The 17,448-nt window shown below is 35.7% G+C and overlaps 1 protein-coding gene across 1 annotated transcript; it reads left to right on the top strand.

The window, feature by feature from the left end:
- Nucleotides 1-1,184: 1,184 nt before the first annotated feature.
- Nucleotides 1,185-11,225, top strand: LOC136419057 (uncharacterized). Its single transcript, XM_066405231.1, has 5 exons — nt 1,185-1,362; nt 1,422-1,557; nt 7,844-8,175; nt 8,439-8,732; nt 8,794-11,225. The coding sequence occupies exons 1-5, from the start codon at nt 1,185-1,187 to the stop codon at nt 11,223-11,225; spliced, it is 3,372 nt and encodes a 1,123-aa protein (XP_066261328.1).
- The last annotated feature ends 6,223 nt before the right edge of the window (nt 11,226-17,448 follow it).

Genomic DNA, 17,448 nt, shown 5'->3' on the forward strand with positions numbered 1-17,448 from the left:
GGTACTGTCCTGGTAGGATATCGAATTTGATATTCCCGTACAGCCGCACTTGCGTTACCATTGCAGAAACCATAAATAAAGTGAATATCAGCTATATATATTTGTAAAACGTTCCATAATTCACATTAAATTCAATTTCGACTATTAAAGATTACTTAACTAATTACTAAAAATATCAAACTGTCACATATTTAACAACTAGCTTTTGTTTCAAAGCCTACTTCACTGTTTTACTGAAAAGAATATGAAATGTATGAAGAACATTAAATTGCATTTTTCTCAAAAACGGTAATAATTAGAGACATTATTCAAGAATACCTTTTTTGAGTAAAAAACTCTAGGTTTACATATTTTTAACACAGAAATGAAAAATTTGAATCCAAAAAAAAATATCGCTGTTTTTGTAACCCAGCCCCTCCAAATGACAGGTTTATGATTCAGATTAATACACTTTAATAAGATATTTTGCTTGAGCTCGTCAAAATTGTGAGAATACCAAAATTTCATACATTTATGTTGGGTAGTTTAGGAGTTATTTAGCAAAAACTCTCTGATTGGGGCCCCCTTCAAGGGGCCGTATCTCCGTTAGGAGGCGCTTCAGGACATATGTTTATTCATCAATTTGATATTATTTTTGCACGTAGGTTTCGCTATTTAAGTGTTGGCACCTAATTATGGGACACCCAGTATAGTTATTCTTATCATAGAATCATAGATCATAGAAATGACACAACTTTTTGGTTTTTCCACCAGGAGGAATTCTATTTCCTGGAGCAACTGGAAGGTCGTTGTACCTTTTATGCAGTTCTAAAACTTTTGGAAAAGACAAGTCAACTTCTAATATACAGGGTGTTAAAAAAAGATTGTAAAATATTTAAGGAGGTAATAGTATGGACCAAAATAAGCAAAAAAGTCTTAGTAAACATGGGTCTGCAAAGTAACGGTTTCGGAGATATGGAAGGTTCATCTTTTTTCAAAGACTTATTTATTTATAAACAAACAAAAATTATTCTTTTTTACCCAATTTTTTTATATTGCAAAAACTTGCATTTTCTTATTATGGTATAAATATTAAGTATTTGATTATTGTCAGTGTACAAGTTTTCGTTTGCTATGGCTGTTTACTATGGCTGTTTATTATAACGCAGAATTAAGCGACATGCATTTCATGTGTGGTCGTGCTAATGGCATTGCCACCAAAGCGCGACGTTTTTATGCTGAAGCTTATTCAAATGGCCAGATTCCTTCACATCGTATGTTTGGAACAATTCATCAAAGATTGCGTGATACCGCAATCCTTGGTTTTGATTTTGATTTTTAATTGCGGTTCATTGAACAAACAACACTATCCGGAAGATCAAGGTTAGTATCTACTCCTAGAGTAGAAGAAGAAATTTTAGCACGGATAGAGCATAATCCAGGGACGAGTGTGCGAAGAATATCAGCTGCGGTAGGAATTAGTGTTCCTCTTGTTTGGAAAACCCACCACGAGGAGCTGCTTTATCCATACCATGTACAACGAGTGCAGGTCTTAAATCCACTGGGTCATCAAGCGCGGTAAATCCTCATGCTTTAATGGAATCTGGACATCAGACACGTTTTTCATTAAACATTTGGACGGATCTTGTAGGCGACAGGTTGCTAGGTCCTGTTGTTTTACCAAATCGATTAACAGACGCTGCTTACTTAAATTTTCTGCAAAACACAATGGATGATCTTTTTGACGACATTCCTTTAGACCAAAGGCAACAAATGTGGTTCCAGCATGATGGTGCTCCAACTTTTTTTTTATTGCCGTTAGAGAGCTTTTAGACCAAACTTTTCCATGTAGATGGGTAGGACGGGACGGACCTGTATTATGACCTGCAAGATCGCCTGATTTAAACCCTCTAGATTTCTTTTTTTGGGGATATTTGAAAACATTGGTCTATGGTACTCCTATAAATAACATCGAGGAACTGCAGCTATGGATTAATCAAAAATACCAACAAATCCGAGCCAATGGGGGAGGTTTTAAAAAAAGTTTAAAAAAGGTGCGAATATCCTTCAAACAAAGATGTCGGGCCTGCTTGGAAACGGAAGGAGGGCACTTTGAACACCTTATGTAACTGTATTTTTTGTTTTTGTAAGAGGCTTTTTTTGTTATTTGTAGATAATAAATAAGTATTAAGTAATTAGAAATAAGTCTTTCAAAAAAGAATAACCTTTCATATCTCCAAAACCGTTACTTTGCGAACCCATATTTACTAAGACTTTTTTGCTTATTTTGGTCCATACTATTACCTCTTTAAATATTTTACAATCTTTTTTTAACACCCTGTATATCCAGTGTCATCGTCAGATCCGAGAATAGTCTCTAAATCATATAATTCATCAGTGACCACCCATTGAAAATCCTTTTTTGGTAATTTTTGATATAATGAATTGCCATAAAGGTTATTAAAATCAATATAATGAATTTGAGTAAAGTCAGACATTTTTTCACCATTAATTTGTATTTCTGGCTTCACTAGCGCATACCTATTACTGCATTGAGATATTCCAGCACGAATTTCTTTTTCGAAAAACAAATACATCTCATAACCTGTTAACAACTCAAGACTAACGTCACTATACTTTAACCTACAATCCCAAGCTAATGCTAGTGTAGTATAGTACTAAACAAGATCTAATCCATAAGATTTTTCTAGGCACAAATCTCTAAAATTCTCAAATATACCTGCTAGAAGTAAAACATCTAATTTTAGATATAGATCATACCATTCACCTAGATTCTTGATTTCAAAATATTTTCAGTTTGAGCATGATCATACTCTGACCAACTTATATTTTCTTTTGTTAGTGAGGAGTAAAATTTATCTATTGGAGGAAGAGAAGTTTCTTCAAATCTTTCAAATGAGTCCATATATCAATAAAAATATATGCTTTTTCTAATTATCTTTGATCCTTGTTTTCTGAATAATTCTTGTAGCTGTGTATTGCTATAGTATTTCTTCATTTCTCTCAATTGTTTATGTTCTAAATTAGATGACAGAGTGTCTAAACTACTTGCTAGGAATCTGAATGAATCTATAAATCTTAATTCACTATAGCTACCGTCATCCATTGTTAAAACTTTACTGAATGAAATGTATTTCTTTTCATTATCTGGGATTAGCTTCAGATTAATTTTATCCTCACCCAAATTTTTAATAAACAAATGACAATCATATGAACTCAAATTATGAAATAGAACTGGAATGAATAGTGGTTGTTTGTATTTCAAGTTGCAGTTTCTACATGCTGCAAATTTATATTTACCTGCATAGTGATCATGCTGCCTGACCTTTGGATTTTTTTCAGTAAAATCTTTTTTGCACAAATAGCATTCCTTTGCTTTTCTATACCCTTTTAGAGCTACATCTGTCATAGTTTCATTTTACTTTAATAATTTATATATTGTTTTTGCATGTTTCGTGTTTCCTTCTATAAATCTTTCATCAACATTTTCTCCTCTATAAATTTCTAAAGGATTTGGGATATTTCTTTAGACACTCTTTATACCAAGTCCATAACTGCAAGGAATATGTACTTGAGTCTTCTGAGCATATGATTTTAGTGGATTTGGTTCACATGTCTGAATTGGCTTTAAGATTGATTTAAAATCACAATAAATCACATACAGTGAGGACAAAAAGTCTGGAACAATTTGATTTAAAATTCATTGGTTTATTTTCGGAAAAAACGCTGAGACCCGTCGATTTTTATTTTTGGCTGCGATTTTTCTGATAGTAAATTCCTGTATACAGGGTAACCAAAAACCAAGTTACGACAACAAACTTCATTTTTTAAAATGGAAATATTTATATATATATGTCTTAGTTATTAATTTCATTAGTTTCCACGAAAAAATGCTTAAAAAATTAAAAAAATGTTTGTTGTCTCAGTTCTTTCGTCAACTACTGTAAGTCGTACAGTACTTCGTTCGGCGATGATAAATACCAAAATAATGACAATTTTTTTGTAGGTGGTTTAGTACGTATCGGTAGGTGGAGATAAATATCGATTTTTCATACATCAAGCTATTCTTGCCAAGTTGTACGTGTGTCTAAGCATTCTTTGAATATTTTTAAACGATATTGTTTGTTTAATTTCTATTCCATTTTCTAATTTATATTTAGATATAACAGGCAAGCAGGTTTCATTATTACTACATATTACTTAGTGCTTTTTAACAGCTTCTTCAGTTCTAGCACTATAATTTAAATATCTTCTACAGAAATATTTTTTATGTCCATCAATTTCTAATCGGTTATTTAATAATCGACTTAAACTTTTAATCCAATAATAATGATTTTCAAAATAAAATAGATCAATATTTTTATCATATTCTTGTTTTTTATTATGGTATAATGGATGGAACGTAGTATCTTCAAAACTGAATACTGTGATATTAATTTTATTCTGTGTTTCAAATTTAAGAATGTCTCGAATTTTAATTGGAAATTCAATTCCATTAAAATTTATCTTTGTATTCCGGTTTGAGATATTGTGCCTATCTTTGTGAATCTTGTTTTTGGTATTTTTAACGCATATGAAACTGAATATCGAAAACACTCATTATCTTTATTTTTTATATTGATCCATGCTTTCTTATCCTCTATCCATTTTGGTAGTGCGATATATGAACTTCCACTTAACGGTTTATATTTCTTAATATTAATTCTTAAATTATCTATTCTGTTTAGAGCCCAGCCTGATCCATTGGCTTCTAATTTATCACCTATGAATATAAATAAATCTCTTTGAGTATCCCAGTAATTAATTAAATCATTTTCTCCTCTTATTATTACATTAGGTAGTTGAAACTTGTGCGTCATTTCTTGTTCTAAATTTTTAAAATCAGATTCCAACTCTAAATTAATTTTAATATTGTTATGCATATCCAAAGCGTATTTAATAAGATTATTTGCTTTATTTTTAATGGGGTCCATATAGTAAGATATGTCAGTGTTGCTTTCTTTATTATTATGTTGATAGGTTAATAATCTACCTTTAAAAGCAACTTCAACTAAAATAAAATGGGACCTTTTGCAACTTATCTCTACATAAAGGAGGTAGGGTGCAATTAAGTACCCGGCCTCTCGTGGTCGGAACTAAAACGATCGCTTAGACCGTTCCCCGACGGTTCTAACAAAGCGCATTAGTAATGTCGATGAGTGCTTTCCAGCCAGGGTGCGACGTGTTTTCTTTACGACCCCTGGGCGAATCCTTGGTACTTACCGGCACCCGCGATCTCTCTCTTCTCTCTACTCTTTTGGCCGCTAGTAACTCCAGCGGCAATTCTCTCTTGGCCTTTGGCGACTCCAGATCGCGCGCTTTTCTTTCTGTACCAGGTCTTGTGCAACTCGCGGATCAACTCAGAAACCGCGACTCTTGTTACTTCCTCTCTGTATCAGATCTCGTGCAATTCGATGCTTAATTCTGTAATTGTGACCTTTGTTTTTCTTTCGTTATTAAGTCTGTACAAGAACTATCGTTGTGAGTAAATTAGTGTTAGTTGGAGCTGCGGTGTTTCTCTGACTCTTAGAACCTTGAAACCCCTTTAATTGATGACGGTAGACCGTCTGGTCTTTCGATTCTATAAATAACCACGCCAGCGCAAGTGAATTTCATCGTGGGTGCCTATTGAGGCAGTCACTATTGTTAGGCAGGATCTCAGGAAGCCTCTGGCCTCAATAATCACATTTTATTTGTTTTATTCTTTTTTCTTTGGGGGTACTATTATATCTGTGTCAAATGGAAATAAATAATTCAATTTCTTGTATTATTCTTCTTTATGTTTTTCATGTTGCCTGATGATCTGTTCTATCAGTTCAGCTTTTTTATATCTTGTAATGTATTGTATTTTTAGTTCTTTAGCAATATTATATAACTCTGGTAGTTTAAGTTTATTTAATTTGTGCAATAGCATTTAATCTTTTCTAATATATTCATCAGCTTCTTTGCATTTTTTCTTCATTATTCTTCACTTCCTTGGTTCTGCTATTATATCCTGATCAAATGGAAAAAATTTATTTATTTTCTTATTTTCTCTTTCTTTTTTCTTCTTTTCAAACTGTTTTATAATTTTTCCTATTAACTCATCTTTAGTATAACTCTTCACATATTTTATACCTAGTTTTTTAGCAAAAGTATATAAATCTTTAATGCATATTCCTTTAAACGTTCTCCCATTTTAAGACAACCAATTTATTATAAAAAAAATTATTTCAATAAACACCTATTCCCTTTTCATGTAAATTTAACTGCAAGTGCCTTTGATAATGCGTTTTAATATAATATCTACCACATTCACATAGCAAACGCTTACAATTTGTATAGATTTTGCATTATTTACATCTTCTATCAGGATTTTTATATTTATAAAATTCATCTGGATATTTAAATAGTAAACAAACAGAACACCGAATATCGTCCATTTATTTAGGAAAAGATATTTTCAATAAACCTAAATTAGCTAAAGTTATAATTTTATTCTCATATTCTTTAAATTGAGCACTCATATTTCTAATCATAATTCTTTCAAACTCATTGGTTGCAGAATATTCTGATCTGTATAGATCTTTCGGTAAAAATTGGATATCACGGAAACCACTTAGAGCGTTGCTTTTTTTTCCCGTAATCTGTTAGGACTTGCGACGTATTGTTTTATCACGGACTATGGTTGGGTTATTTATTAGCTTAAATGTGCAAAGTGAGTTTAAGAAACTGATGTTACGCCCATGGACAACCCCAGCCATTGGGTAATACTGTTGGAATTCCCAGCGCTTAACACCCATCTTCGGTTGAGGGAAGTTATTTTATGATTGAGATTTCCAGCACTATTCTTTGTTGGACGAACATCGCGAATCTAAATTAAAGGTACCGCCAAACGAATACAATGGCTGGGCTCCAATAAAAGCCCAGCGATCGTGCCTCTAAGTGCTACGCTTTAACGCGACAAAGTAGCCTAGAAGCCGCTAATGGGGTCTTATCGGGGGTACGTCTATGGGTGTTACACCTCCGTATCAGTACTTAAGGAGGGTGCGAAACTGAAGAAGCTCTCTTTTCTCGCTACTTCATCACGAACTCGTACGCGTTAGACTCTCGTCAACATTCTTTAAATAACGCATTTCTCGATATTGTATAGTTGTTAATGTTATCAATAAACCTTTGTTAAGTTAAGAAGGTTTAGTTTCTTTTATACGCGAAAACAGTGTCTCTGAGACTGCGAACTCAGGGTGGTCCTTCATAATCGATCAATCCAGTCCACGATCTACGTAGTTCACGGTTATCGTATCGAAAGGGGTGAATCGACCCAACCACGTACACGCGCCAAATTTGGACCAAACATTTTTGGTCCTTCGAGCCGGATTTGACTGGATTGGAACAGTGCCTACGAAACATAGTTCATAAGTGGAACGAGAAAGTGCATCAGAAGTCAAGAAAAGTAACCGGTGAGTCAGTTCCTTTATCAAGATTTGCCTCTTAAGTTTTACCCAGCCTTGTAATATTCCCGTCTATCATCTCCTGCTTTAGAATAGTCGATTGTAGTGTGAGATTGACGCCATTATTGTCTCGATTTTGTCATATCTAAAGAAGGTGAAAAAGGTGAAACTTCAGGTTGATAACGTTAACTAGCGTAATTCGTATCTAATTGAATCTCGAATCGATTTTATTAATTTAATCCCAGTTATTAATATTAGTTAAAAATATCTCTCAGAGGAAGAAAAGGAAAAACTACAAAATTCAGAAAAGAGATCTATTTAACGGATATTCCCACCGAAAACTGTGAATTTCGAGAACTTTCCTATGCTCGTAGGGTGTTAGTAGAACGCTTGTCTCGTTTTGAACAGTACCTTCTCGATAATACAGATGCCAAAGAAACCTTTGCTTGTGAAATTCGCCTTAAAAACGTGGAAGATGATCTTAGAGAATTTGATAAGGTTCAAACACGATTGGAGTTTATGGACCCAAATGAAAGACAAAATCGGCTTGAAACCGAATCAATTTATTACAACGTAATTTCAGAAGCAAAAAGATTTATAAAATTGGCTCACGCGAGCCAGAATTGTGGCACCGCGTCAGTAGGAAACCTAAAGCCGTTGGGAAGTTTAGGAAAATTACCAGATCTAGGTTTACCTTCATTCTTTGGTAATTATGAGACGTGGTTCAGCTTCAAAAGTATTTTTAAGTCGTTATTACATGATAGAATTGATGTAAGCGAGACAGAAAAACTGCTATACTTGAAATTATGTTGTAAGGGAGATGCATTGAAAATAATAGACTCGTTTGAAATAACGCCCGGAAATGATACAGTTGCTTTAAATCTATTAAAAAACGTTATGAGAATAAAAAGGCAGTCGTAAATTATCACGTGAGAAACATTTTATTTAATTTACCAAGCGCGATTAAAGACTCTGCGACAAATGTAAGGAAATTTATAGACACGGTTCAACAACATAAAGCCGCGTTGGAAAAGCTAAAATTACCCGTAGTTAAGTGGGATGCATTATTGAACCCAATAATCTTAAGCAAACTAGACGAACGTACGAACCATGATTGGGAACGGAAACAGTGCCACACTGAATCACCCACGGTTAATCAATTACTCGATTTTTTAACCGATAAATGCTTCGCGTTGGAATCTTCTCGCGGTTTCTCGAGACCTCAGCCACATAGACCCGATAAAGACAGGAACGAGAACAGAGGTCAGGAAAGAGGAAATGGATCGACTTCGTCTAAGAATTATTCGTATTCTTTAACGCAAAGGGTTGGCAGAGAATGTCCATATCTGCAACGAAAACCATTTTGTTTATCAATGTCCTCGGTTTACTCAACTGTCGATGTCTGAGAAGTATAACGAAATTCGGAAGCATAAATTGTGTAGCAATTGTCTACGAGTAGGGTTCCTAAATCAAGAATGCAAGTCCAGCGGGTGTAAAAAGTGCGCTAAAAAGCACAATACGGCGTTTCATTACGAAAAACGTGAAGTAGGTGAAGGCGTTCAAAACCCAAAAAACGACGGCAATAGTGCACCTCCATTATTACCTATAGACAAACAAACCATGAACAAGGGGAAGTACTCGGAATCCGAACAATCTACAAGGTTACCAAACAGCCAGGACCAGGATGACGCACGCCCTTGGGTTGATTATTCATTAACCTTAGCATCAGCCAGCCTAGAGAGAGATCAAGTATTGCTGTCAACCGCCAACATCTTAATCGCCGATGAAAAGGGAGAATGGCAGAGGTGCAACGCCTTACTTGATTCGGGAAGTCAATCAAACTTAATGAGCGAAAGACTTTGTAGAAAGTTAAATTTAAGTTTCAAAAGAATCAACATGCCTCTGTACGGCATCAGTCAGCTCGTTACGGAAATTCATAGACAAACCCAAGCTAAAATAAAGTCTAGATTCAACAGTTTTGAGGCCAATCTGACATTTTTGGTTTTTCCAACGCTTACCGAAAATCTACCCCTATTTAAGTTCTCTAGAGCAGCGCTTAAGATCCCAGGCCAGATCAATTTAGCAGACGAACATTTCAACGAGCCAAAGAATATCGATATTCTGTTAGGGGTAGATATATTTTATGATCTACTGGGCTCGGGAAAAATGAAATTAGGGGATAAGTTACCCGTGTTTCAGGAAACATCTTTAGGCTGGGTGATATCACGAAACTTAGCAGGGTTTGGGTCGCGGAATCAGAAAACAGTTTGCAACCTGTCGATGAACATATCTAACAAAATGTTAAATGATTCATTAACCAAATTCTGGCACGTTGAAGAATTTGAGCATTCCAAATTCCTGTCTAAGGAGGAATCCTATTGTGAAGAGTACTTTACTCAAACCACGACCCGGGATAAGGATAATAGTTTCATAGTAAAGTACCCCTTTAAAATCGAAAAAAACTTGGAGCTTGGAGAATCGAAACCGATAGCGCTGAGTCGATTAAAAAATCTAGAGAGGAAATTAGAAAAGAATGAGGAGCTTAAAAAGCAATATGTGGATTTCATGAACGAATACCAAACCTTAGGCCACATGACGCGTCAAGGGCCAATCGGAAATGACGACTCTATGCCAAATAGTAGCTATTTTTTACCTCACAGGGCAGTAGTAAAGGACTCGATTACTACAAAATGTCGCGTCGTGTTTGATACAAGTTGCAAAACTAGTTCAGGCGTGTCGCTGAACGATACCTTGATGGTAGATCCGGTAGTCCAAGACGAATTATATGCAATTCTGCTACGGCTACGGCTCCGAAAGATAGTGCTGAGCGCAAATATTAAGATGATGTATAGATACATAAAAATTCAGGACAGCGAGCAAGATTATCAAAAAATACTATGGCGAGTGAATTCTAGGGACCCGGTTAGCGTTTACCGGCTGAACACGGTGACGTATGGTACGTCGAGTGCACACTTTCAAGCCACTCGTTATCTAGTAGAACTGGCGAGGCAAAATGAGAATACATACACTCGGACATCGGAAATAATGAAACACTCCTTTTATATGGACGATTTACTAGTTAGTTTGAATTCGGAAGAGGAGGCCTTGAACGTCTACAAAGAATTAAAAAAAATAATGGAACAAGCCACCTTTAAATTAAGAAAATGGGCATATAATAGTGGAACAGTATTAAGGAACATCTTAGAGTCCAACAACAACGAAAACTCTGACAGTTTCACGCTTCCGCATAACAAGCAATTGAAAACGTTGGGAATTTCTTGGGACCCCCAATTAGACACGTTGAAATATACAGTCAATGTTAGGTTCGACTCAACACACGCAACAAAGAGGACGATTCTGGCGACAATTTCTCAGATATTCGATCCTCTAGGATTGATTGGCCCAGAATTGATTAAAGCTAAACTAATCATTCAGGAATTATGGAGATTGCAACTCGATTGGGACCAAGAGGTTCCTCATGACCTCCGACAGCGGTGGGAGGAATTCGCGACACAATTGACCTACCTGAATGAATGCAAAGTAGTCAGACACGTGATGTTAGGCAATGCTATTCGAATTGCATTATATCGATTCAGTGACAGCTCGGAAAAGGCTTACGGGGCCTGTATCTATGTAGGATCGGTAGACGACCTCGGCAACCACGGAGTTCGACTTTTAACTGCACAATCAAGAGTGGCCAGTTACCATTCACGGGCCACCACTGGAACCCGCGACAACCAAGACGCAAAGTGCTGACTATGGACATTTTTTATTATAAATACGCTAGAATTAAGTAAATTGGATTCTTATGTTTTTATCTGTAGTTAAAGCCACTATACACGTTAACACTTAGATTTGTACCTTTTTTAAATATATCAAGTGTTTAATAAATAAATATTAATTTTTTTTACGCTCCTAAATAATAAAGAAATATAAGTGGCGCAGTCGGTAGGATAAGTTTTCGGGCTTATTAACGAATCAACGTTAATGAACTAACCGCGAACTACCGAACCAGTGAAGAAGAAAGAAATTAGAAGAAGAAGCTTGGACCAGTGGACTAGTGGACCAGATCCAGATCCAGATCCAGAAAAGGCAACCAGATGTTTCTAAGCTACATCATCCTGCTGCTGTAAGTACGATCGATGTCTAGTGTAGCTCAGTTGCTTGACCGATTAGAAACTTTAAAAATTGAGGAATCTTTAACTGGTTTTAACCCTGATAATTCTAAGTCTCAAGAACCCTTTATCCCTAGTAAAGTTGTACGTAGAAATATGGCTGAGTTCAAACCCGAATATCTGAAATGTATCCCAGAATTCGACGGTAATCCTAATGATCTAGGCAGGTACCTATGTATCTGTGATTCAGTTATCGAGTCATTCTATATAGCGCAACAACCGAATCATTTTCAAAATATATATATATATTAAACTGCATAATCGGGAAATTAGTAGGAAATGCTAAATTGGTATTGGGTACGCAAAAAGTATCGAATTGGGCTGAATTGAAAAAAATTTTGAATAGGCACTTCGCGGACCAACGTGACGAAGCATGTCTAAATAGAGACCTAGTGATGCTCCGACAACCAAATTCAGAGTCTCCAAATCAATTTTATGATAAAGTCATGCATATATTAAACTTATTATGTTCGTACGTTAGTACACATGAGCTAACCGAAGCTGGGAAAAATTTAAAAAGGGAATTATATAACGATTTAGCTCTAAAAACTTTCTTGTCAGATCTAAAAGAACCCTTAGGGACTACTATAAGGTGCATGCGTCCTCCTGACCTTCCTACAGCACTACAGTATGTAACTGAGGAAGATAATACTCATTACTTTCAAAGTAATATAAGACCCCAAAATTCTAGAGGACAAAATCACCAATTATTTAGGAGACCTAATAATAATAATAATAATTCTTTTAATTTGATTCGTCAGTCACATTTTCAGCAACCTCATTTTTCTAATAATTTTTCGTACCCACAGCGATCCCCATTCAGGCCAAATAGTTTTAACAGTCAACAGTCATCTCCATTTAGACTGAATAATTTTTATAACAACCAAAATTTTGCACAAAATCCCACCACGAATGTGTTTAGGCCAAACCAAAATAGGCCCTTACCTAAACCTACACCTATGAGTATTTCCACCAGAAATACTACAAGAAATTTTAGGCCCCGATCAAATTTTCACCCAAAACCACCAGGTCAAATTAACCCAAATCGTAACCAAAACGTTGTAGTAGAAGAATTATACCACACGACCAAAGAAGATAACAATTACGTAGAAGTCGATACAGTAAATAATTCACAGAATAAAAATATGATACCCGTTGTGATTATACGACGCAAGAACCTCGATATTCCGAGGAAGCGACGTCAGCACATTTTTTCACGCAGAACCCTGATAGAAATTTTCCGTCAACAAGCCTCGTCGACGACGAAATCTGACACCAGAAATTATTCAACTTAATAATTTAAATTCCAGCGAACTATCGTACGTGACGTTGCCTGAATATAATCTAAAATTCTTAATCGACAGTTGTTCGACCAAATCATTTATCAACCCAGAATTAGCGAATAAATTTTTCCAAAATTATATCAAGTCAGAGCCATTCGTAGTATCAACAGTATTTCAGCAGTCGACCCATGAATTTAGCGCTTGCATTCCTACATCTAAAATTTTCAAATTACCGCAAAATTCTTTCATGAAATTTTACCTCTTCAAATTCCATCATATCTTTGATGGTCTCATTGGTATCGATAATTTGAAGAAATTACAAGCCAAATTAGATTAAGACAAGGGATATCTTATTACACCACACATACAAATACCTTTGGAATACTATAGGATCAAGGCACAAGTTAATTTTATCACCATAGCACCGCGTACAGATCAGGTGATAAAAATTAAAACCGAAATTAAACAAGGAAATGTACTAATTCCTTATACAAAAGTAAACAATTGTGAAATTCCAAACTCACTTTCTATTGCAAAGAATGGTGAAGCAATCACGACCATTTTAAATAGTTCATGTGAACCAGTTACTCTAAATATAACAGAGCCCTTTAAAGTAGAGAGATTTGAAGAGCCAACAGAGATTGATTTAAACTATATAGAAAATAACGATAAATTTAAAAACTTGCCTGTCTCGTCTTTAATACGAGCAGAACACCTATATCCAGAAGAAAAAGAAAAAATTTTCGATTTATGTAACGAATTTAGGGACATATTCTATAAAGAGGGAGAACCCCTAACGTTTACTAATAAAATTAAGCATGCTATAAAGACAAAGGATGAACAACCGGTATATGCTAAAACGTATCGCTACCCCTTTGTGCACAAACAAGAAGTAAAGAGCCAGATAGATAAAATGTTGGAACAGAATATCATCAGACCAAGCAATTCCCCACGGTCAGCTCCAATTTGGGTTGTACCTAAGAAATCAAATGCTTCGGGGAAGCAGAAATGGCGAGTGTGTGTAGATTTTCGTAAGTTAAACGAAAAAACAGTAGATGACAAGTACCCACTCCCAAACCTAACGGACCTACTGGATAAGCTGGGAAAATGCCAGTATTTCACTACCCTAGACTTAGCCAGCGGCTTCCATCAAATTGAGATGGAGGAAGAAGATGTTCCAAAAACGGCATTCAGCACGGAACATGGGCACTTCGAATATACCCGGATGCCATTTGGGTTGAACAATGCGCCCGCTACGTTCTAAAGAGTCATGGACAGTATACTTAGGGGGATGCAAAATGAAAAATGCCTCGTGTACTTGGATGACATAATCATTTTTTCAACTTCACTCCAGGAACACATAGAAAGATTGAGAGCAGTATTCAAGAGACTTAGAGAGTCGAATTTCAAAATACAACTCGACAAAAGCGAGTTCCTCAGAAGGGAAGTCGCTTACTTAGGACATATCGTCACACCAGAAGGAGTTAAACCGAATCCCGAAAAAATATCATCTATAAAAAAATACCCATTGCCGACAACCACAAAACAGATTAAAGGATTTTTGGGACTGCTAGGTTATTACAGACGTTTCATAAACAACTTTGCAAAATTAACCAAACCCTTGACTAGATGTCTAAAAAAAGGAATTAAGATTGAACATAATAGAAAATTTATTGATTGTTTTGAAATGTGTAAGGATTTATTAATGAATGAACCGATACTGCAGTACCCAGATTTAAATAGACCCTTTAATTTGACTTGTGACGCCAGTAATGTGGCGCTTGGAGCTGTTCTATCTCAGGGACCAATAGGGCAGGACTTGCCAGTCGCATATGCGTCACGAACCCTTAATGAGTCAGAGCAGAAATACTCTACCATTGAGAAGGAATGCCTATGCCTGGTATGGGCCACCAAGTACTTTAGACCCTATTTATTTGGCAGGAAATTTTACATAGTCACGGACCACAAACCACTCCAGTGGTTATTTAATTTGAAAGATCCCTCGTCAAAACTCCTAAGATGGCGCATCAAACTTGAGGAATTCGACTATGAGATTGTTTACAAAAAAGGCAAGCTGAACACAAACGCAAATGCACTAAGTCGAATTGAAATACACACAAAGGAAACGGATAACTTCGATAGTCTCTTAGAATACATGCAAGAATTTAACAAGTCATTAAATAATAAAAAATCCGAGGAATCCACAAGTCGCATGCAATCCGACGAAATAGATCGTATATCCATAATAGTGCAACCCGACACGGAACGTGACAATGAGCAAGTTCACGAACTAAATGACGCCGAATTAGTCGACGATGGAAATACGATACACTCTAACGATGAACAACATCCTGTTGTTGGTATACCTATTAAAGAAGTCGCAGTAAACTACGGCGCCAACCAAGTAATTATATCCCGTGTTTACCATTCACCAGCCAAACCAAAACAAATAATATTATTCGGTAAAAAGAAGCGATTTATTTTGCAAGTATTTGAAAATAATTTGAAATATGATATAATGAAATTTATTAAGGAATACGTAGACCCTCAGAAACTATACTCATTATATTATGAAGACCCAGATTTATATCCCGAGTTCAGCAAAGTCATCACGAAAAACTTCAAACATCCTTCGTTGAATCTCAAACGTTGTATGATCAAATTAATTGATGTCACCGAAAACAGCGAAGTACAGGAATTGATTCAGGCCTACCACGAAGGCAAAACGAATCATAGAGGAATAGAGGAAACCGAACAACGAATCAAAACCAAGTATTACTGGCCTAATATCAAAGACTCAATTCAAATGTATATCAACCAATGCGAGATTTGTCAACGTAGCAAGTATGCCCGGAATCCGATAAAAATAAAGATGAACATAACTCCGACCGCTAGTAAACCATTTGAGATTTTACATTTGGACACATATACATTAGAACAAACGAAATTTTTAACAATAATCGACAGCTTTTCTAAATACGCCCAGGCCTACCCACTAAATTCAATGACAGCACCGGAAATCGCCGACAATCTAATTACCTTTTTCTCTCACCATGGAATTCCCAATCAAATAATCACGGACAATGGGACTGAATTTAAAAACACTATCGTGATGGAGTTATTGCGACTCCACAAGATAGACATTCATTTTTGCTCGCCGGAACACCCTCAATCTAACGGAGTTATTGAAAGATTACATTTGTGGTGCACGTAATTTAGTTCAGGTGCTAATTGTTAGTACCTGTTTTACGTTATTAATAATTAGTTTATTTATAGGTGTATTATAATCTGGTTGTTGTCATAGGTAGGTCTGGCAAACCACCAATTATTATTATTTTTTAGAGTATTTTGTGAATAGTTACTTTTTGTCAAATTAGTTTATTTAAGTAGTTGTCAAGATTAAAATAAAAGAGTTCCTTACAACATTCGCGATCATCAACATCTTTTAACCACACAAGGATAATTGGTGATATTTCCACCTTCGGGACCAAGACTCTTACAGTTAGTTTAGGTCTCCGAAGAACGTTTACATGGAATTTTATTGTGGCACAAACAAATCATGCGATTATTGGAATTGATTTTCTTCACTATTTTAACATAATACTAGATTTGGGCAGTAAACGAATTATCGACAGCACAACTAATCTGACAAACAATGGTAAAATTTCTTGTCTTTCTACATCATCAGTTCATGCAATTCCTTCTTCATGCAAATATTTTGACATTTTGGTTCAATTTCCAGAAATTACAAAATTCTCATCTACTCCCTCATCACTAAAACATAGCACCTCTCACACTATTCTCACAGAAGGTTTTCCTATTTCTTCCAAACCTAGACGCCTTTCAGCAGAAAAGCTTAAATTGGCAAAACAAGAAATTCAACACCTCATTAACTTAGGTATTTGTCGTCCTTCAAATAGTCCTTGGGCCAGCCCTCTACATATGGTTCCCAAGAAAAACTCTTCCGATTGGCGACCGGTTGGAGACTATCGCAGACTCAATTCAATTACTGTGGTAGACAAATACCCAGTCCCCAATTTACATGACTTTTCTTATTTTCTCGAAGGAAAACAATTTTTTCCACGATTGACCTCATCAGAGCTTATCATCAAATCCCAGTTGAAGAGGAATCCATTCCAAAAACAGCCATAATCACACCTTTTGGATTGTTCGAATTTACAAGGATGCAATTTGGATTGAAAAACGCAGCACAATCATTCCAACGCTTCATCAATGAAGTACTTGGAGATTTGGATTTTTGTTTTTCTTATATAGATGATATCCTAATTGCATCAACAAACGAAGCTCAGCACAAAGAGCATCTCAAAACAATTTTCGAACGTCTCCACCAATATGGGTAGACAATAAACCTAAACAAATGTGTTTTTGGCGAACATCAAGTTCAATTTCTCGGATACCAAGTTTCTGAAAAAGGTTCTTCTCCTCTTCCCGAAAAGGTATCCACCATTTCAAACTATCCTCTTCCTAAATCAATTTCAGATCTCAGACGTTTTCTAGGAA

The sequence above is a fragment of the Euwallacea similis genome, unplaced genomic scaffold (genome assembly GCF_039881205.1).
Source record: "Euwallacea similis isolate ESF13 unplaced genomic scaffold, ESF131.1 scaffold_63, whole genome shotgun sequence".
NCBI classification, from domain to species: Eukaryota; Metazoa; Arthropoda; class Insecta; order Coleoptera; family Curculionidae; genus Euwallacea; species Euwallacea similis.

Bases quoted from the DNA above. Each gene is read 5' to 3' on its own strand.
- LOC136419057 (XM_066405231.1), top strand. From the start codon at position 1,185: ATGGCATTGCCACCAAAGCGCGACGTTTTTATGCTGAAGCTTATTCAA. The intron at 1,558-7,843 runs GTAAATCCTCAT...CTATGCTCGTAG, and splicing joins CCACTGGGTCATCAAGCGCG to GGTGTTAGTAGAACGCTTGT. The intron at 8,733-8,793 runs GTCAGGAAAGAG...TTTAACGCAAAG, and splicing joins AGACAGGAACGAGAACAGAG to GGTTGGCAGAGAATGTCCAT.